This window comes from Leuresthes tenuis, unplaced genomic scaffold (assembly GCF_036924035.1).
Source record: "Leuresthes tenuis unplaced genomic scaffold, fLeuTen1.0.hap1 SCAF_4, whole genome shotgun sequence".
In the NCBI taxonomy this organism is placed as follows: Eukaryota; Metazoa; Chordata; class Actinopteri; order Atheriniformes; family Atherinopsidae; genus Leuresthes; species Leuresthes tenuis.
In genome coordinates, this window is record NW_027325358.1 from 15584310 (window position 1) to 15605401 (window position 21092).

The window sequence follows — 21092 nt, forward strand, 5'->3', positions numbered from 1 at the left end:
TTCTGTTCCTGTCAGGAAAGACTAACTGTGAGAGAGCAAACAAAGCAAAGTTTTTTATGTGAAATTTGAATATGCTTTTTTTTACACAAGCAATATAATCATTCAGCCCATAAGATTGCATTATCATGGAAGTCATATTTGTTATAATTATATGAAGATAAATGTTGTTCAATCTCTTTCTGTCAATTATTCACTTTACACTGCCAGCTGCTATTGGTTCAACTCTTGCACACTTACGCAAAAAGGGCTGTGCAGATGGAGATTAAATGCCTCACAAAGGACTGCACTACCTGTGAGAGAAGAGTGAACAACAGAGATGGGGTACTTCTTCTACTTCTCAGCTGAGACATGGACCCTGCTGGTTGCTTTCATCACACTGCTCCTTGTGTAAGTCTGTGAAAATGTGTGCTCATCTATTTGTACTTTATTCATTGTCATATTTGTGAGTTTATTTGTGTGCATGATACTACTCGTTTTGTTCAGTTTTCTCTCTCTCTCTCCTATATTGTTTTAGGTATGCCTACTGGCCTTATGGGACATTTAAGCGCTTAGGTATCCCTGGTCCCAAACCGCTTCCCTTTTTTGGCACATTGCTTTCTTATCGAAAGGTTGGTATTATATTATATTACTTTTCAGGGCAGATCACCAGAAAGTACACTCGATAAGAAATATTGGACGAAAAGCTATAAAAGATATGATAGATTGATGATTTAGGTCTTTATAGCCTGTGGTGTTTTTTTTCCATTGCAGTTTGAAAAAATGTGAAAATGTAAATTTGGTAAGACAGGTTGGACTAAACTCTGCTCTTCATGCTTTAAACAAGCAAAACTTGATTGGTCCTACATTTCTCTTTACCAAAGTTGTAACGAACAGAAGTCATTTCAGCCTCAGGCATGAGGAAAATCTTCAGACACTGAAGTGGGGTGTGGGGATTTTACCTTAAAAACATATCTGACATTTATAACACACTAAATATGTTTTAGAGATGGTTATTGTTGGAGAGGCACGTTAAATAGGAATCGAGCTGTATTTTAAACATTAGCAACTGTAAATAAATGTATCTGGGATGATTATGTTGATACAGTCGTTCGGGGAAACGGAAAGCTCTAATTCTGTTTCAGATATTCTTTAGACTTTGACATTATTGTTATTTATATGTGTAAATGTATTATTTTCATACTACAAATGTCTCTACCATATTATATGTTAGTAGAGTATAATTTTTGAATATGGTGGTTAATTTTTTGTGTTTACATTATCATTTTTTCCTTAGGGATTCTCTAAGTTTGATGAGGATTGCTTTAAGAAATACGGAAAAACATGGGGGTAAGTTTGCTTAATTGTGTTTGTGCACTTTGGCATATTTACATGATTTTTCAGATATTTGTCCTTGATATTCACATACATACATAAATACTGTATGTGGAATGCTTGTTTTATCAGCATAGGTTTGCATGTGAAGGCATGAAATCTTCACATACCTATTCTTTTTGTAAACTTTATTTGTTCCCCTCTCGTTACATTCAGCATTTACGATGGCCGCCAGCCTATACTGTGCATCACAGATTCAGCAACGATAAAAGCTGTGCTGATTAAGGAGTGCTACTCTCTCTTCACCAACCGCAGAGTATGCAGTCATCATATAAGTCATCGAGTCTCTCACTCAGATTGCTGTTTTTAAATCGAGCTGTTGTCCTCATCAGCGTTTGTTTTCTAACATGACAGAATTTCGGCCTGAATGGGGCGCTGTATGATGCCGTGTCTATTGCAGAAGATGATCAGTGGAAGAGGATACGCAGCATCCTGTCTCCTTCCTTTACCTCAGGGAGACTGAAAGAGGTGTGTCACTCTCCTGGTCTGCACCTCCTCTGGATTTTTTCATTTAATAGAGCATTCATTATAACCATCTCTTGCCTTATTTGTGCTGAATCCTAATTCAGTGTATAGAAGTAGCAGTCAAATCATTTTGGTTGAGATCACTTTAGCTTAATCGGTTGTTGAATATCAGTCATTGTAGTTGCATCCAATTTTTGTAAATTATTTCATTATTTGCATTGTAAGTCTTTTTCCTGTCTGTGCCTCAGATGTTTGATATCATGAAGCACCATTCTGCCAAATTGATCGTCAGCATGAAAAAGCAGGCAGACAAGGATGAACCATTAGAGCTGAAGGAGTAAGGGTACTTTGAAATTATTGCATGAATACAATTCTTGTTAGGTCTGTAACAGTAAAAGATATTTTGGATGTGTGCTCTTGTAGGTTCTTTGGACCGTACAGTATGGATGTTGTAACCAGCACGGCCTTCAGTGTGGACATCGACTCGCTCAACAACGCCTCAGACCCTTTTGTCACTAACATAAAAAAGATGCTCAAGTTTGACTTTTTCAGCCCCGTCTTCCTTGCTGTTGGTAAATACACTTGTAATTGGCACAGTAAAAACTGGATACTCCTACTCAAATTTCCGTCACTGCTAATGGCTACGCGAGTAAAGCATAAACTGATCTCCAAAAGGTAGAACATTTTAAAAAAGGAGCATTATAGAAAATTCTGGGCACTTTGAAAGGCTGAGCTCTCAGAGAACTGAACCCAGTTTCCAGGTTTGTTCACAGACACTGTTAATAACCCGAGAATATCAAAGAACAGACCATGAAAGATGCACCGATTTTGATTTGGGCCCTACCTCTTTAGAATCTGTAAAAGCTGGAAAATAAAATAAAAAGTCTATTTAAAGATTTTATTGTGCACTAGTGGCTTTAAATCAGTAGCGGGTGGCAGTGAGACAGGAGAGATGTGGCATGATACCACACAGGTCAGGATTTGAACCTGGGCCAGCTGCAAACTGTAACCTGTGAACATGGAGAACCTGCTCAACCAGTTGAGCCACGTGAAGCCCGAGTACAACATTCAATATTGTGCCTTGTGGAGATCAGGTCATCCTTTACTCATTCAGCTTTTCACAGAAATGTTTTTATGTTATTGTACATTATAACTTTGTCCTTTATCGAGCAGATCATAAAAACATATTTGCTAAACTTAGAGTAAATGTTTACAACCGATAGATTTGCTATGTTTGCATGTGTCAATGATACACATTTGTGTTCCTGTCTGTTAAATCTCAGCCTTCTTCCCCTTCCTGGCTTCCATATTTGACAAGATGGAGCTTTCCTTTTTCCCTAAATCGGTGACAGACTTCTTCTATGCCTCTCTGCAGAGGATCAAGACTAATCGTGAGACCAGCAAGCAAAAGGTACAGTGTGCCCATATCTTTGTATCAACAAGCTTGCGGAGACAATCACATCTGCTCTTATTTTACTTTCAGAATCGAGTGGACTTCCTCCAGCTGATGATTGACTCCCAGAAAAATAACGATCTCAGTGGGGACCAACATGATAAAGGTGGCTCACATACACAAAATCTCCACACACAGACATACAACTTAAAGCTTTTCTAAACCACATCCCTCTCTCCTCAGGCTTAAACGACCATGAGATCCTTTCCCAAGCAATGATTTTCATTTTTGCTGGCTATGAAACAAGCAGCAGCTCTCTCACTTTCTTGTCTTACAATCTGGCTTTAAACCCGGAGGTCATGAGAAAGCTGCAGGAAGAGATTGATGCCACTTTCCCTAACAAAGTATGTTTGAATTGAGATGATGACAACATTTGAGCTGGTAAAGGGGGTCTGAAAATGGAAAAAATTAAAACAGTCTTTAAGATATTTTCCATTTAAAAATGTGTCATTTCCACAATGTGAAGCTTAAACTTTTAACCACATAGCTGAATGAAATATGAGAAGAGTCTTCTGCATTCATACCTGAATGTCAAACTATCCCTTTAATAGAAATGATGGATTAATTTCTATTAAATCCTACTGTTAGTACAAGACGCAAATAAAAAATGAATGCATAGTCAAAGCAGTTTGTGAATAAACTGATGGGTTTGGTGTGTATCATAATATCTATAGTATTTACTGGTTATTAAGGATGTTTTTCTCTAAAATGATTCCACCTCTATTGCATAGGAATCCATTGCAGTAGGTGTTGGAATAATTTTGCTGGTGACTGTACCTCAGTCATCCATCAGTGTATCTACACATCAGTGTATTATATTCAACAGGCATGTTTTTGTTTCTGTAGGCTTCTGTTCAGTACCAGAAGCTAATGGAGATGCAGTATCTAGACAGCGTCATCAACGAGTCTCTCAGATTGTACCCCATAGCTCCACGTCTGGAGCGTATGGCCAAGGCAACAGTGGAGATAAATAACATTGTGATTCCAAAAGATACGGTTGTCCTTGTCCCCACGTGGGTTCTGCACAGGAACCCTGAAGTGTGGCCTGAACCAGAGAAGTTCAAACCTGAGAGGTATAGAAAGGATGTTTGCCAGAGAAAACACTAAATAAGAAAAAAAAGTACAGACAAAACCTGAGCCGGATTGTTATAAATGTGCCTACATGTGTGTCTAAACCCAGATTCAGCAAGGAAAACAAGGACACGATTGATCCGTACACGTACATGCCTTTTGGGGCAGGACCAAGGAACTGCATTGGGATGCGATTTGCTCTGGTGATGATGAAACTTGCAGTGGTGGAGATCCTAAAGCATTACAGCTTCTCTGTGTGTAAGGAGACTGAGGTAAGACCACAGATTTGCATCTTTACACAACCTGTTAATGATTTCTTTTTATGGTGTTCTAAGAATTGTGTCCAAACATTTCATTTATGGCTAATTGACTATGAATATTGAGTGTTATGTAACATTTATTTATGTGTTACGTAACATTGGGATATTTATCAGTCAGTTGAAAGAGCAAACTCAACTGACACAGCACTTTGGACAGAATTGCAGCTTATCTTACATGTGAGATATTATGATACCGCTTTCTAAGAAAAAAGACAAAAAAAGTCAAAAGGCCATATATTATCTGCATCAGGTTTCTATTTTCTCTGTTGCTTGTGGTTGTTTAAAGATTTTCAATTACAAAGCAGGGGCTTGTTGGTTTTGTGCACTGTTGACTGAGCTCACTTTTTTTTTACACATGTAATTTCTTGTCAGGTCCCTTTTGAGCTGGAAGACCAGGGTCTGCTAATGCCAAAACGACCCATCAAGCTGAAGCTAGTACCTCGCTCTGAATAGAAAAAAAACAAACAAGACAAGACAAGAGACTATTTTAATTTGTTATGTTTAAATCTCATGAATAATTAATCACTATGCCTGTTATTCAGTAAAGCATTACAGTTTTGTGTACTTCTGTATCTCCTATTTTCTCTTCTGAGTTACAAATGAAAAAAGTCTAAAACCTGAATTAGAAATAAAGAATTTCTCAGTTGTTGTAGTTGTATCCTTCTTATGGCTGCATATGATCAAAATGTGCATGTACATGAGCAGTGTGACAAAAATCTGAAACTTTGGAGGAAGTTTTAAAAATATGAGAGATATTTCTTGACCAGTCGGTCACTTGTTGGCACTTTAAACAGAGAATAAAGACAAGTCAAATCTGATTATGATCAAATTATTTGTAATTCTATTAGAATTCAGTTCAACCACCATTCATAGTTATAATCATATTATGCCAGTTTATAAATAAGCCAAGCTAATGTGCAGAAGAAGGAATGAATGGATTTAGCAGGAGTCAATGAAGATAAGTCATATATGATAAGAAATGTGATCTCTCCTGTCAGTTCAGAAGAACTCACACATTCTCATCTTAGATCAGCTGGAGGCTTTTCAGAGGATTTTTGGGACGGAATAATAATGAAATGCAGTAGTTCAACCTTGAAGTTGAAAATGCACGAAGTAGTTTTTCAACATCACTCTGAAACAGGAGGTTCCTGATTTTGGGAATGAGGCAAAGAAATTACATCTAAAGTAAGTATTTAACTAGACAGTTTCTCTTTGAAATGCTCAGGTCCAAAGACAACAACTTCAGTTATGTCTGAATTTAGAAGCAGAAAATTTAGAGTCATCCAGCTCATTGTGTCTTTAAGACATGCTTAAAGCGTAACCAACTGATTGGTTTTATAGATAAGTATAGCTGAGTATCATCGGCATAGCCAGGGAAATTTGTGCCATGCTGTCTCATAAGATTACCTAATGGAAGCACATATAAAGTAAAAAGAATAGGTCCAAGCACAGAACCCTGTGGAACTCTGTGACTTACTGTGGTTTGCAAGGAAGATTCTTCGTTTTCATGAACAAACTGGAATATATCACAGAAATATGACTTAAATCAAACTAATGCAGTCCCTTTAACCAAAATAAAATGTTTGAGTATCTGTAATAAAATATTGTCATCCATTATATCAAATCCCTGATCCAAAAGGACGCGGACAAACACAAGTTCACCATCGGAGACCAAGAGGAGATCATCAGTGACTTTCACTGGTGCTGCTTCTGTACTTTGTTGAGCTCTGAATCCAGGAGATTGGATATGAGAATCAAGAATAGGTTTAAGCATTAAAAGGACATGGAGACATGTTTAAAGTTAAAAGTTCTTGAAGTAAAAGGAGTCAAAGGAGGTTTTTTGTTGGGAATTTGGATATCTAATTTGAGTCACTCCATAAATAAGAAAATACTGTCAAAAGCAAGAAAAATAATTCTGCTTTTGTGATGTTTCCAGTGCTAAAATGTTCAATAAATCAAGCTGTAAGTGTTGTATGAACAAACTTTTCGATTCAAAACCTATTTTCCGTTATAAAACTGGAAACTTTACAAGTACTTCTGAAGCGATTTACAGATTTACAGCCCAATCTCACAGAAGAACATAAGGATTACATGCAAAGTCATGATTAATCAGTATGCCCTGTACTTTTACCAAAACCTGAACTATTTGGCACGTCTTTTTAAATGTGTAATATGACAAATGAGACGCTTGAAATCAGTATAAATGACAGAAAATGTATAAAGAAAATAGCGTTGTTTGTCTCTGTGGTTGCGCTGCGAGGGACTGACAACCTGCGATGGACTGACAATGTTTCACATTCCAACAGCGCACTCATGTGGAGGCCTGTTTTCAGTCTTTGTTTATCTGTCAGTTATGTACTCCTGCTCCTTCACAGATCCATTATCCACATTTTTCAACCTTCTTGTTCTTTCTTTCCATGTTTATAAACAGAGGGTAGAGATAAAAAAAAAAAAAAAGAAAAGAAAAAACGAGGTGGGCAAACCAGCTCCACTGTAGACACAACATGTGCTGAAGGCACCGATCATTTGCTGAATAGTTATGAAATTTGTGATATTATAATAATGCAAAAAACATGTTGAATTAACACAGCTTATTCCCTTGTAATGATTACAAGCTCAAATTGTACACAAATAGCCCCCCCCCCCGGAAACTTTAAATGTATTTTACAGGATAAAATATTATGATCTGGAATCCAGGAAAGACTGAAGTAAAGAAATGAGATAAATGTTTCGTTTTTATAAAAAAAAGATGCATCTTAAATCTTAAAATGCCTCTAACCTAAAAGTGCAGTTTCCTGATGTGACATTAAATGTAGCTGATCTGCTTGGAGGCCCAAATGCTGTGTTCAAGGAAAAAGAAAAAAGGAGTGATATATGGTGTTCTGCATATTTTCAGCTCTGCCACCAGAACTCAAAACCATTTGAATCGTATGGTTTGTCTCCGCTGCAGCACACTGTTCGGCTCTGTAAATCATTACATATCTTATACACTTTTTTCTTAGACAACCCCCTAACTTTGAGACAATTTAACTCATTATTGTCCATTACCGGTTTGTTTTCTCACTCCATTTCTGTATATGTCGCGTTAGTTTTCAGTGTGTTTACAAATGCGTAATATGTCTCATGTTGAGTTTTTGTTTGAAAGGTTTAAACAGAAATAAATTGTTTCCTTGCTTAATTTTGACAAACCTAAATAACATGTTGTTTAAACAGTCCTAAACATGTGGTACGGCTCAAAATAAAACAAGTACGGTAGTGCGTCCTGAAAAATCAAGTGAAAAATGAATGCCCGAAGAAATATTTCTAACATAAATGCTTCATTTTGATTTTGAAGATCCAGTCCTCTATGATGAATATAGACGCTGTATCACAGGGAATAATAAAAATCCAGTGTTAGATAGAAAAATGATTCTCCAGTCAGGTCTACAAGTATTTAAGCAGAACATGTGTGCTCAACATGCGATGGATGTGCACATCTTTTAGCTTTAACCATAAAGGAAATGCAGCCATTTTGGGTGAAACTAAAATATATAAATGTATTATGGTCAGACATTGCACGTTCCCTCATGATTCATTGACAAATTCAGCAGATGAAAAGTCTGTAGTTTATTCCAAGTGCTGAGTTGGCATTTGTTAGCTGTTTATGGGAGTCTTGAATACTGTTTGTGGTCCAAGAGGCGTTGATAAAGGCTGAAAAAAACAAACAAACACAAACAAAACTGACCCATCACAGAGAAAGTACAAAATATTTTAAAGCGGCCAAATCAGTATTAGCAATGGAAAAAACTTTCGTTGTCCAACATAACTCTTTAGAATATTGTGCAAAAATCAAGAAAAGTTCAACAGAAGCCTTCGTGATGTGCAGAAGGGTTCAAACTGCAAGTGACTGGTAATACCTGATAGCTGGAAAAAATGACAGAATAAGATATACACCAGCGTGATGATGATAAAATAGGGAAAAATCATCTAAAGCGTTACGGATCATCTGCCAAATATGGTGGAGGCCGTGTGATGGCATGCTCATGCATGGCTGCCACTGGAACAGAGTCATTGTTGTCTAAAAGTGCAGAGTATTGATGATGAGACTGTCCATAAAAGTGGCGGGACGAATTCTCAAGTGTACAGAGATATGCTCTCTGCTCACTCTCGGTTAAATGAAGTCAACCTGATAGGAAAAGTGTTTCACAGAACGGATGGATAAGGACCACAAATACCACAATGAAGCAAATCAATACCTCCGCAAGGCAAAGAAATGTAATGTTCTTGAAATGCAGAGCCGGTCACCTGACCTGCACCCAGCTGAGTGTGCTCGTCTCTTACTGAACACTAAGATTAAAGCTGAAAAATTCACAAACAAACAGAAACTAAAGGCATCTGCAGCAAAGGCCTGACAGAGCATCTCAATATGGTAATTTCTGCATTTTGTCTATGAGTGCAAGAGTTTTGCACAAAAGTAGCTTATTACACATACGTAGTGTTTTAGTATAAAATAATAAGAAGTGTTAGTTATTATGTTGGTTTTCTTTAAGTGAACACTCCAATCACATGGTGACTGATTAATTTAAAATCCATCAAGTTGAGGGACATAAGCAAAAGTGTTTAACAAGGTGCGATATAATTATCTTCTACGAGTTACTTCTTTCAGTGCCTGCTTTTTACGAATGGACCTTAAAGGCAACGTCAGTCCGGCTCCTGAAAACTCCGTTCCTGTTCTTTCATTGACCCCACAGGACTCCATGTTGTTCCGTCAGCCACGGAGCGAACAAGTTCCCCGGCCGAAAACTCTCACGTTGCAACTCTGTGTGTCTGAGAAGTAAAGTGTGTTTGTGTGCGTGTGAGTGTGTTGATCCTCCAAAAGAAGATGGCAGACTACCGGGACGACACCGGAGCTCGAGCTCTGCTTGCTTTACAGTCGGCGCCGTGCAGCCCTGTGCGCGTCTCGGTGACCTCTCACGCCTATCACCAGCCCTCGCTTGCCCTATTGGGTCCTCCGATGATGGAAGCCCGTAACGATGCCGGCATGTTTCCGGCGCGGCTCTCCTCTACTCCTCCGCAGGCCCTGGCCAGGCTCGAGGGCCGGGACTTTGAGTTTGTCATGCGCCAGCGGACGGTCACCATAGGCCGGAACTCGTCTCACGGCTCCGTGGATATCAACATGGGTCACTCGAGTTTCATTTCACGGAGACACCTGCAGATCACCTACGATGAGGCAGGTGGTTTCTCCCTCCGGTGCCTGGGTAAGAACGGCGTCTTCGTTGACGGAGTGTTCCAGCGGAGAGGAGCGCCACCGCTGCCGCTACCCAGAGAGTAAGTGCACACGCTTAGCATAGCCGCTACAGAGAGGCGCCTAATGGCAACACGGGGGTTCGACTTTGCACAACTTCCAAAACTTAAATCTAAATTGAATGCGTTGACTTACACATGGACACACAGCATTGAATTATATACATACAGTTTACTCTTTTAGCCTGTTACCGCTCGTAGTACACATAACGGTTGTATTCAACACGTTGTATGCAATTGTCAACGTAACTAAATTGTCTTATAAGTTTTTCTGCTGGACATTTTAGCTTTGTAACGGTTTTAACTTGGAGAAATTGGCAACATATTACTAACCGACATCCTCATTTAAACGGTTTAACATGAGATAGATTGTTACGGGGATACTAAGTTTATCACGACACCCCTGTCATAGCGATTAGAGGTGGTACTGAGTCACACAAGGACCTGTTTAAGTGTTTTGAACTTGGGTATTGCACCGTAAGAAACTCTCTTGTCTGCTCAAATAAAAATAAAAAAAGCTAATGTTATCAATGTGTTTGGGGGACTTTAAGGGCCCCCCTCTTGTGAGGTTTCACACTACAAAACCAATGAATCAGTCTTGCTAGTTTTAGCTCTTAGCAAACTTAGCTTCAGTTTCGCTTGGCCTGGCCTAGTGACAAACGCTGTCCAAGGTGGTTAGCAAAAGTTTATTTTTTAATTTTTTTAAAGCCCTGCTTGTCGGCATTTTGTACATTCGTGTTGTAGGAGAATTGTTCTAGAGCTGATGTATTTAAATAATTAATCGCTACTCAATTTCTTGTGCATGAAAGTGTTGTAGCTGCTGGTCAAAGTCGTCTCTCATGTCAACGGTTTACAGTTAGCTACAGGTTAGCTGCGTGGCTCCAAGTCAACGTCACGAAAACATTCATGTAAACAAACCTACACTCAACAACTCCACTCACGTGTGTTGTGGGGAGAAATGTGTTTGGCTGGTTAATGTAGTAACCTGAAATTCCATTTTTGTTTTGAGTGCATGGATGAGGTCGCGTGGTACATAAATATGGCACTAGCTGTAAGGCGGTGACACCATTTCGTGCTTAAAACATGTTTGCTCGACCATTTTCTGTTGTGATGAAGAAACCCCGAAAATGAAACGCTTTTGCCGAGTGTGTATGTGTGTTAATAAATCACAAGGTGGAGTAGAGGAGGAGCTTGATAGTGTGGGGGGAGGGAGAGGGGCTGTTGTCTTCTGTGATTGGCTGTTAGCTATGTTTTGGGGGTGTGTCGGGCGTTGGACAGGAAGTGCTGGCTGCAACGACACCCTTCTTGCAGGAGCACATGGAGTAAACACAAAACGAGATACACCACAACCATGTTCGCATGTGGTTCGCTGAGGGGAGAGTTGGCGAACAATTTGAGCTGTGTAAAGAGATCAATAACCACTTGTAAACTGAACATTTTCTGTTTGTCAATCACATCATGTGAAATGGTCATGATAGACCCACCACCCCTCCCTTGTTCTCCAACACGTCCCTCAGCATCCTGCCAGGAAGACAAAAACAATAACATGCAACACAACTGGGTACATCTTGAAAAGGGGATTCGACTGAGTCATTGTTTAACCCTCCAGCAACACATTTCACAAACTACCAAGCAAGTTAGAGTGGACCTCCACACCTTCTCTCCACACCTTCCACTCAGCTGTTATGTGTCAGACTGCACTGAAAGTGTCATAAACATCAGAAAATTAGCTTTTTTCTGTGTTTTCCTCAGATATCAACCCACTTATACAATGGTGCTGTATACACACTGTATATGACTGCCTGAGAAAGAACTAGAATTATCGAACAATCCATTCATAAGGGGAATCCTGCATGTTTAGTCAAATCTGGATTGTATTGAAGGCTGTCCATTTTTTTTCGGTTGTTTTCATATAAGCTTTCAAAATGTTTAATTTTCTTTTTTCAGGCGACTGAGTGAATTGAACCCGTTTCTTGTTCGGACTGAGACTTGGACTGATTTTGGTGTAGAATAGCCTCAGTCTTCACCGGCGTTCTGCAGGGCAAAGCAGATTTTCTCAGTAGTTTTTATGTTGTGCTACTTGTAGTTTACCTTCTCAAGCTGGCAGTGAAGCATCCATGCAGTGTAATGCTGCCGCCGCCAGCAGGGCTTTGTACTTTTCACTCGACACTGTCAGTGCAAACACACTTACTTCTGGTCAGATCCGACCACTGAACCTTGGTCCGTGTGTCTCTCTTTTTTGTGTGTGTGTTGTTTTCACTGTTCTGGTATACAGCTGAGGCTGACGAAGGAAAGAAGCTAAAAATGTTTGTTTTATGCTCGGTCTCTTCCTCCTCAGCCGTGGAACCCTGCAGTGTGTCCACATGCCGCCTTCCTACCCCAACAGTGTTTTTCTTGCACGGACACTTGGCTGTTCAGGATGTCCTGCTACAGGCAGCGACGGCTGTAAACCGCCTGTTCGTGGATCCAGTGTTGGACTGGACGGCTGCAGAATTTAGGGGACAAAGCGAACAGTTGGATTATTTACTCTGTTTACCCTCACAGCTTGGAAGAACCCGACAACACCTCTAGGGAAGTTTGTGAGATAATATCTTGTTTTATCTATCCACAGAGAGGTCTCATCTTCCCTAAAATTAGTGGGCCTGCAGCTTCTTGCTGAGAGATAATCGTTAGATTTGGGAAGACACTTAATGATGGATGTAGTCGTAAATATCAGAAAGACTACAGTGTCTGTTTAAGCTGGGAACACTGAAGCTGCTTTCACCAGATATAAGAGGTTGTATTGCAAAACATTTACCAAATCCCCCATACAAGTTTATTATCAAGGGATTTGTTTGGGCTTGAACCATCTTGGCCACCTTTCTTTTATTGAGGAATTTGTCCAGACCTGCTAAAAGCTGGAAAAAAAAAAAAAAGGAGACGCGAGCTAACAGCTTTTGTTTTGGGTTTAAACCTATAAAGTTTCTTCTTCTTCTTCTTCTTCCTTTTTTTTTTTTTTTTTTTTTTTAAACCACAAAACATGCTCGGATGTTGTTTACACTCTGAACAAACCGGTAGTTGCACGCAGAGTCCACACTAAAGTTTGTGTTACTGAATACATGTAACGATGTGTAACACATGATTCCATGTCATCATATGTTGAACGGATTCTGTTTCTTGTGGAGATTTTAGCTGACACAACAAATCTAAGCATAAAATCAACTGAGCGGCTGCTCTCTCTGTGTCAGTGTCCCTCAGCCAAGAGAGTTTGCTTCATTGTCACACCGTGTATATGTTGATTTTTAAATGTTTTCTCTGTTTTTAGTGTAATGACGGCTCAGCAAAGACGCCAATCTCTTATGGTTCTACGGCAGATCGTTCATTGTGATCAAAAGCTCCTTTTCCGCAGAGGGTCTTGTTTTGGGATGAGAAAGCTGCACCTTTACGGTCATGTTTCTACTTTGCTGACAGAGGAGGAGAGACTGAACTAATGCGTCCTTCCCTTCCCTCTCTGCTGTCCTCCTTCACAGGTGTGTGTTTCGTTTTCCCAGTACCGTAATCAAGATCCAGTTTATGTCGCTGCTGGATGTTGAGGGGCACCGAGAGAAAGAGCAGCCCTCTCCTCCCCCTCGACCGCTTCTGCCCCACATTTCACCTCTTAAAATCAGCATTCCCACAGCGCAGCAACACGAAGAGCACATCAGGGCGTTTGGCTCTCCGCTTCCCTCGCCCACCGGCACCATCAGGTAACGAACGCCTCTGTGTAATATCTGGTTAATACAACTTTCAGCGCTAAGCTTCCTGAGCATTATTATGTTTCAATTGAATCTTCGGCTGCAAAACTTTAAGTAAACAACTACAGATTCTTCAAAAATAAAAAGAATATTGTCTGTACATTTGGTGCTGTGGGTAAAAGAAGAAGCTTTCTGATGTAACACTAAAGAGCAAATCGCAATGGCTGTTTTCTGGAACTTCACACTTGTATCAAATGGTTTATCGACAATAAACTATTGCCAATTTAGCATTTGTTCCAGCACTAATTATTGATTATAACAATTGACTAGGTTGCGACAGGATGTCAAGACACTACAGACTTTCACAATGAACCCACTTCGTCTTAGGCCCACAATGAATGAAACGCAGTTAAACTGTAAATGTCAACAAGAAGCACGTTCAGCGAATAGAAGGGTTCATCAGTCAGCTGTCATTGAGGGAGGAAAGAAAAGAGGGAGCTTGGCTCTGTAATGTCATGATGTTTAAGAAACATTATTGGTTTGCAGGGGGTGTCAGTGCGAGAGAGGCCATTATGGGACCCTCCAAGTAAAGGCGTCTTTACTGAAAATGAGCATAAATTGACGTATGACAACGACATTATTCAGCAAGCGTGTTTGGCCGGTCAGAATATATCCTCTCCTTAGCCTTTCGCTTTTCTTTTGATTAAACCAGTGTCAGCGTGTGAAATGAAAGCCTGATTTCTGTATCGGCTTGTTGTACAGATATTATCCTCCCTGAATGAGGAGGGGGGGGGTGCTTATCGGACGCTGCAGTATTTCGCTTGAGGTGGAAGCCTGCAGTCTAATGAACTGCGACAGCACTTGTTTAAAAATCCCTGCCCTATAAATGCATGCAGCATGTGCGACTGTTTGGTGTTACTGTGTGTGCCCTCTGGCGGCGGGTGTCTGTCCTCCAAAGTATACGTCCCCACCAATGTCAGCTTGTGTGTGCATGCCTTATAAGGGATGGCTGCGGCTTCGGGGCGTGTGATTGGCTCTGGGGCAGATTGTTTTGCTTGTAGGCCCTTTTTCCGTCCATTCGTGGTTTCCTTTTCGAAGCCCCCACACCACCCTCCCACTCAGCTCTCGGCTCCCGTTCTCTTGCACGTGGACACATAACAGACACAGAGTTAAGGCTCGAGCGCATGCATCTCTGCACTGCTTTCACCGTGGCCTTTTTCGGGCAGATAGTCCTGCCACCCTCATCAGTACCCACAAGCAGTACCCACAACGGAAGAGCATCGTGTAAAAGCCTTTAGATTTAGAACACGAAACAATGGCTCCTTACATGGCGGTAAGAGTCACTTTGCCTGTCTGGCAACTTAAATGAACTATAGAAAGAAACCGCCTACTTCCTAGAGTGCAGGCTTCAACTGCAGGACTGTGCGCACACGCAGAGGAAGGGAAACGGTTGTCGTCGAGGTACAGCAAAGAAGGCACACGCTCCCCTGTACGGATACAGCTTTGATTAAGCTTTAATTATGTAGAATAACATACTGCTTTATCTTTCAGCTAAATTAGATGTTTCCCCGTCATCCTGATCAGTTTTTAACCTCTAAACTTCCTGAGCCATTATAAAAAAAAAAAATGGAGCCTGCAGCCTGGTTTCCCCCTGCCAACAGCTACAAACACGCCATGCTCTTCCTCTCGCTCTGTGTGTCTTCATCGCTCTGTATCCGAGGCTCTCGGTTGCCAGAGGCAAATCAAAGCTTACGGACTCTCCCAGAAACCAGTGTTTACTTTACTAACAGAAGCAGGTGTGCGTTGTATAATGAGTTACTGGGTTTTTCCTGTGCTACGTCTCAACAGCAGCAGCTAGGATCTAGTTGATGATTAACCTAGTGCTAAGTATTTTTGTTCAGTGCAGCGCGCTTTGCAGTCGCTTTATTTTTAAACACATGAAGTGCACTCGGCTTGTGCCGAAAATCATGAGAAAAGACCAGATGTCAACACAACAGATCAGATTCTAATATAATCGCAGAGGGACGATGGTTTTATATTGAGAATTGGTTTTCTTTTTGCATATTTTTGGTCCTTTTGTCACCAAATAAGTGAATTTTAATTAATTTAGAAGCCCATAAACTCCACAAATCACAACACACACATGCTGCAATCAAATACATTATTGACTCCTTATCGGCTGCCTTGTTTGTTAGTTCACCCAGGGCAAATTAATTTCCCCGTGTGACATGATCACACACATTTCAGGTTTTATTGTCTTAATAAACTGACACTAAGTGTGGAGATAAAATGGAACGGCTTCGTCTGTGCTGTCTGTAGCAGCGATAACCGGTATCATACTGACAAGCTCATTCTCTGAGAGCAATATTAAAGGAAGGCTAAGCTACTATTTTAAGTTTGCTAACGGTGGGGGGTTCAGGCTTGGCTTGGCTTCTCCTGCCCTGCCTGTTTGAAAGTAACTCAGGCAGCAGTTGTGTTCAAGCGAGCTGGTGGAAGACCAGTTGAGGCCAGTTGCACAGTACAAATCGGAGAAATAAAACCTTATTTACATATTGTTCCACAGCGCTTTTATTCCACAGCAGATGTGAGCACACAAGCCGGCCAGGACAGGGTTTTGTGTAAAGTCATTCTGCTGATGGAGCCTGAATGTGTGTAGCAGAGAAGTGTGGGAGGGGGAGGAAACTACCATTTGAACTGATCTGTTTGGGTTTTTTTTAAAAAGCTCTCACAGCCCTGGATGTAATTGGCTGGTAGTAACACACCCTCTGCCCAAAGGTTACAGCCTAAAGACAACCTGAACACTGCAAAATAAATCTAAACCAGGAAAATACAAGCATGGAGATGGGGACTGTCTGAATAGATATACCACTCCACACACACCTCCAGCGGTTCGTATTACATAATCGAGAGGTATCATGTATGAGTGTGTATGACGTTTAGACGGAAACTGTCCTAGGAAGGACAGAGGAGCTCATTTATGGGAGCAGATCGGACGGACATCTTTAAATTATCTTTACTTCAGAAGCACCTTGAATGTTCCTCGAATCACAGCTTTCATGCCTCAACACAGAGCCTTTCCTCCCTTCCCCAGTGTTCCTAACTCCTGTCCAGCCAGTCCGCGAGGGGCAGGGTCATCAGGGTATCGCTATGGACGCAATGTGACCTCTGACCTCCAGTTAGCAGCTGAATATGCTGCCAAGGCTGTTTCTGAACAGAGAAGAAGTCTCATTGAGCAGAGAGGTGGAGGAAGTGAGCAGCGAGGGGAGTCAGTGGGAGGAGACAGCCCCAAGGTAAAGAGCAGAAATAACACTGTCCTAGACTCAGAAATTAGACACAACAATTAGCAGTTAATTTTGGGCCTTACAGCAAGTTCTTTTTATGATGTGGTCTCCAGGGAAGTGTTTATTTATACCGGTCTTTTGTTTTTCCAGGATGAGTCCAAGCCGCCCTATTCCTATGCACAGCTGATAGTCCAAGCTATCTCTTCGGCTCCAGACAAGCAGCTGACTCTGAGTGGCATTTATGCCCACATCACCAAACACTACCCCTACTACCGCACTGCAGACAAGGGCTGGCAGGTAGAGTCTTTCATATGACATTCTATTTGAGGTCTGTGATGCTCTCTTTTCAAGTAATATGTATTCATATTGAAAAAAACTAAAGAGGTTTTGTTCTTTGGATTTTTCTTCCCTCCAGAACTCAATCAGACACAATCTGTCTCTCAACCGCTACTTTCTGAAAGTCGCCCGCTCACAGGATGAGCCCGGGAAAGGCAGCTTTTGGCGTCTCGATTCCGCCTCTGAAACCAAGTTGGTGGAGCAAGCTTTCAGGAAAAGACGGCAAAGAGGAGTGGCTTGCTTCAGGACTCCGTTTGGGCCTCTGTCTTCAAGGTATGATCTTCAGGTGGTCACCTGTGACTGTCAGCGGCACACACAATGGCCTGGTTAACTCTTTCTCCCCTCTTTTTGCTTCCACTCCTTGCTGTCATTTGATCGGACAGAACAAAGTAAGTCTGCTTGAGAGGTTGCGTGATTCAGCTGAAGGTATCTGCGATGAGGAACTCGACATAGAAGTCTGTTGTAGTTCATTGTTTGCCCTATTTTTCTCTTTGCCGTGTTATTCAGGAGTGCCCCTGCATCCCCGACCCACCAGGGACTTCTTTCTCCTCCATCCAGCGGGCTGCAGACTCCTGAATGTCTCAGCAGAGAGGGCTCCCCTATCCCTCATGACCACCACGAACAGCTGGCTAGCAAACTGGCATCTGTACCTGAGTATAGATATTCTCAGAGCGCCCCAGGTGAGCATGCATGCAGGCACACAAACATGAGCTCCTGGTGCTCAATATAAGCTTCAGTATCAAACAGGTGATCTTGTTCTGGTCTGTCTCTGAATAGGCTCTCCAGTCAGTGCTCAGCCTGTCATCATGGCTGCTCCTCCTCACCCAACAGTCCTGAACTCGGGCCCAGGGAAAGCCCTTGCTTTAATTCCAGGTGGCGGTGGCCAAGTCCAGCCCATCCACGTGCTCCAGAGCACCCCGCAGTCCTCTGTCACCATGGTGCGTGTGGTCACAAGCGCCCCTCTATCTTCTAACCCTCCAAATGGGTACAGCGCCCCCCCTGTTGGAGGATTAGAGGGCAACAGTGAAGTCAGAGGTACAGTTTTGGGATTCTATTTTAGAAGTGTTTTTTTCTGTATCATGCAATCCTGTGTAACGTGATACACAAATAAGTTAACTCACCTTCACTTTAATCGGTTTATTTCTGTGGTGGGCTTCTGAAAATACATCCGAATATAAGTTCACACTCATTTGATATACTCTGCCTCGCAGTGAACATACTGCGTGATTAACTTTTTTGTGGGACTTTTTGAGTAATTCGTCATCAGTCAGTGGTCGTGTAACTCACACCGGAGCTGTCAGTGGTACGGGTCGTCTCTGACTCTCTAGCGGTCACTCCGCCTAAGTATTAAGATCTCTGTGGCTCATTTTCAGGGAAAATCGCCAATTGGTGGCGTTTTTCACCATTTTGGAAGTTGTCCCACACTTACCTGCCCATTCAGCCCTGCTTTTCAGCCATTTCTAGGTGATGAAGGAGAGAACTTTTAATTGATTTCACTTTTAGAATCAAGGGGGGGTGGGGGGTGGGACTACCTCAAGCTGATCAGAACTTCAAAACAGTAACCTGAATTATTGTATCTTTAGATTTGCGGTGACAGAATGTTGTAGCCTTGTCCAGTTTTGGGGGAAATGTAAAGTTATTTATTAATACTCGGCGCATTTATTGTGTTGTTAATTTTAGCCAAAATCTGAGCGGGCAGGTCAGAAGTTGGGGGAGGAAAAATGGGAATTAGCAAAGATAATTGCATCCCATGAAAGACATAACTCGAATGGACTTGTTTTCTGCTGTGCTGTGATTCAGTCTGTTCTCAGTGGACTGCAGCAGTGAGTGTAAATCGTGTCTGGGCGCCCTCTGCTGGTTCTACTCAGAACTACATGTTTAAAATTGCCCTGCACTACACTTTCTGAAACGGCACGTATTAGAAAATAGATACACAGATGCAGCGATATCTGAGAGAGGCCGTACTGATCAACTAAGATTTGAATTCTAAACATAGTGACCATATTGTGAATCCTTATGTGAGGCAGAATTGTAAACAGTAAAAATATGTCTTCTGTGTGTTTTAATTGTATGTTTTCTTCTTAGACGCCCAGCTTAGCAGAGAGCGTGTGATCCAGACTGTGGACAGTGCGGTGCAGGGCGGGGAAGGACGTCACCTGACCCCAGGATTACACCAACTTCCTGTTCGCCCCATTACCCAGAATGGCAAACATACTAGTGCTGCTGTTTCCACAGCAACAAGCCTTGCTAATGCCTCTGGTGAGATGCGTTTTCAGTTGTTTCTTTTTAAATCCCCATCTCTCCTAGGTTGGGCTGTCTCAGCAACGACAGATCTGATTGGCCAATCATAGGTGATACCAAGCAACTGCCGCGACTTCATTGTTCATCGCGTGTTTATTGTAAATGTTAAAGAAGGCTGAATAAAAGACGGTTGTATGAATAGAGTGATGTCAGACATCATGCGGTAAAGGCTTCTTGATGGACCTGGGACAGACCAAGCAGAGGAGCTCTCCTGCCTGCTCTGTTGTTGCGGTTGGGAGGACTTCCAGCGGGCAAAGCACTCTCCTAGACATCGCTATCTACTGGACAACCACACACCAGTCTGCTTGTTTAAGGCTGTAGCAAACGTCATGTCAGGATAGACTTCCGCTCCCAGCTCCCTTCTTTAAAAGCTTAACCTCTGGGCAGCGCGGCTTTCGGTCTGGTGCCTCCCTCTTGGTTCCCGTCTCTTCTCCCTTCTCCAGTGGAAACGCCAGATTAGGCGTCAGAGTTTTGTTAGAACACTTCAGTTTGAATGGTTTGGGAAGCTTTACAGTTACAGTCCAATATAAACATTACTGAGGCGAATTATTATGCAGGAAGAACCATTTTATTTCCAACAAGAACATGTCCTTAGAGACTATAGCCTGTCCTGTAATACATCTAGCTTTTCCTTTTTGTTTTTATTTCCTCTCAAGGCCTGAATAGTCCTCTGCAGATCTTGGCTGCCCAGGCCTCCAGCTCCCCTCCAGTGTTGGTGAGCAGACAACCCAGTGCAGACACTTCAGCTGAGCCCCAAGCCAAGCGGCCCAAGATGGAGGACGAGGGAGGGACTGAATCTGCTCAGCATCAAGTCGCACCCACTCAGCAGCCTGTCATCGTTGCCATGACATCGCAAACCCATGACCCAAGGCAATAAAAACCAGGACCTCCTACCAGGTATCCAGTGGAGGTCCTCTCAGTCATCCCTTCAATGCTTTGCCTTTTACAGAAATTTGAAAAGATTGTAGCCAACTCGGCCAAAAAAAAAAAAAAATGTGCAGACAGTCGGTCAGAAGGGAATTAAAATGTCAAGAACCTACATTTTGGTCAAAAACTAGATGAAAACTTGCAAATATGTTCGCAGTTTAATATAGCAAGTAAATCGGTTTCGGTGACGACACAAAAGTAAGGACAGATAAGATTATTTATGCATATAGAAGTAATTTCAGCACTACTTTTTACCATGTGAATGTTGGAGAAATCTCCGATACCTTTCCTTATGTTGATAAATAAGATGTATCACATACCATCACTCTCAGGCCAAAGACTTCACCTTTACTGCTATTCTGATCAGAGTCACTGCCTGATTTAAAAGGAATGCGAGCTCAGAGATTTGAGAGGCCCGTGGAAGCTGTGATAATTATTTTAAACAAACGTCATGGATAGAAAGGTAGTGAGGAGTTAGTAGCACATATCCAGGCCAGGCTTATGAGACCTGGGAGACTGTTAAGAATATGATTGTAGTTTTCAAAAAGACATTTCTTGGATTTTTAAAGTG

General features: G+C 41.7%; 2 protein-coding genes across 2 annotated transcripts; both read left to right on the forward strand.

Annotated features, from left to right (window-relative positions):
* Positions 1–309: 309 nt before the first annotated feature.
* On the forward strand, positions 310–5498 carry LOC140305794 (cytochrome P450 3A40-like). Its single transcript, XM_072384782.1, has 13 exons — positions 310–387; positions 515–608; positions 1274–1326; positions 1528–1627; positions 1726–1839; positions 2085–2173; positions 2260–2408; positions 3120–3247; positions 3320–3395; positions 3473–3633; positions 4136–4362; positions 4470–4632; positions 5053–5498. The coding sequence occupies exons 1-13, from the start codon at positions 317–319 to the stop codon at positions 5131–5133; spliced, it is 1506 nt and encodes a 501-aa protein (XP_072240883.1). The 5' UTR covers positions 310–316; the 3' UTR covers positions 5134–5498.
* A 3908-nt stretch (positions 5499–9406) lies between these two features.
* foxk1 (forkhead box K1) lies at positions 9407–20649 on the forward strand. Its single transcript, XM_072384780.1, has 9 exons — positions 9407–9987; positions 13473–13688; positions 16768–16966; positions 17108–17254; positions 17373–17566; positions 17801–17973; positions 18071–18328; positions 19379–19552; positions 20251–20649. Exons 1-9 carry the CDS (start codon positions 9542–9544, stop codon positions 20469–20471), a joined length of 2028 nt encoding a protein of 675 aa, XP_072240881.1. The 5' UTR covers positions 9407–9541; the 3' UTR covers positions 20472–20649.
* Positions 20650–21092: the final 443 nt, after the last annotated feature.

Bases quoted from the DNA above. Each gene is read 5' to 3' on its own strand.
- foxk1 (XM_072384780.1), top strand. From the start codon at position 9,542: ATGGCAGACTACCGGGACGACACCGGAGCTCGAGCTCTGCTTGCTTTA. The intron at 9,988-13,472 runs GTAAGTGCACAC...CCTCCTTCACAG, and splicing joins CCGCTGCCGCTACCCAGAGA to GTGTGTGTTTCGTTTTCCCA. The intron at 13,689-16,767 runs GTAACGAACGCC...TCCCTTCCCCAG, and splicing joins TCGCCCACCGGCACCATCAG to TGTTCCTAACTCCTGTCCAG.
- LOC140305794 (XM_072384782.1), top strand. From the start codon at position 317: ATGGGGTACTTCTTCTACTTCTCAGCTGAGACATGGACCCTGCTGGTT. The intron at 609-1,273 runs GTTGGTATTATA...TTTTTTCCTTAG, and splicing joins CATTGCTTTCTTATCGAAAG to GGATTCTCTAAGTTTGATGA. The intron at 1,840-2,084 runs GTGTGTCACTCT...TCTGTGCCTCAG, and splicing joins CCTCAGGGAGACTGAAAGAG to ATGTTTGATATCATGAAGCA.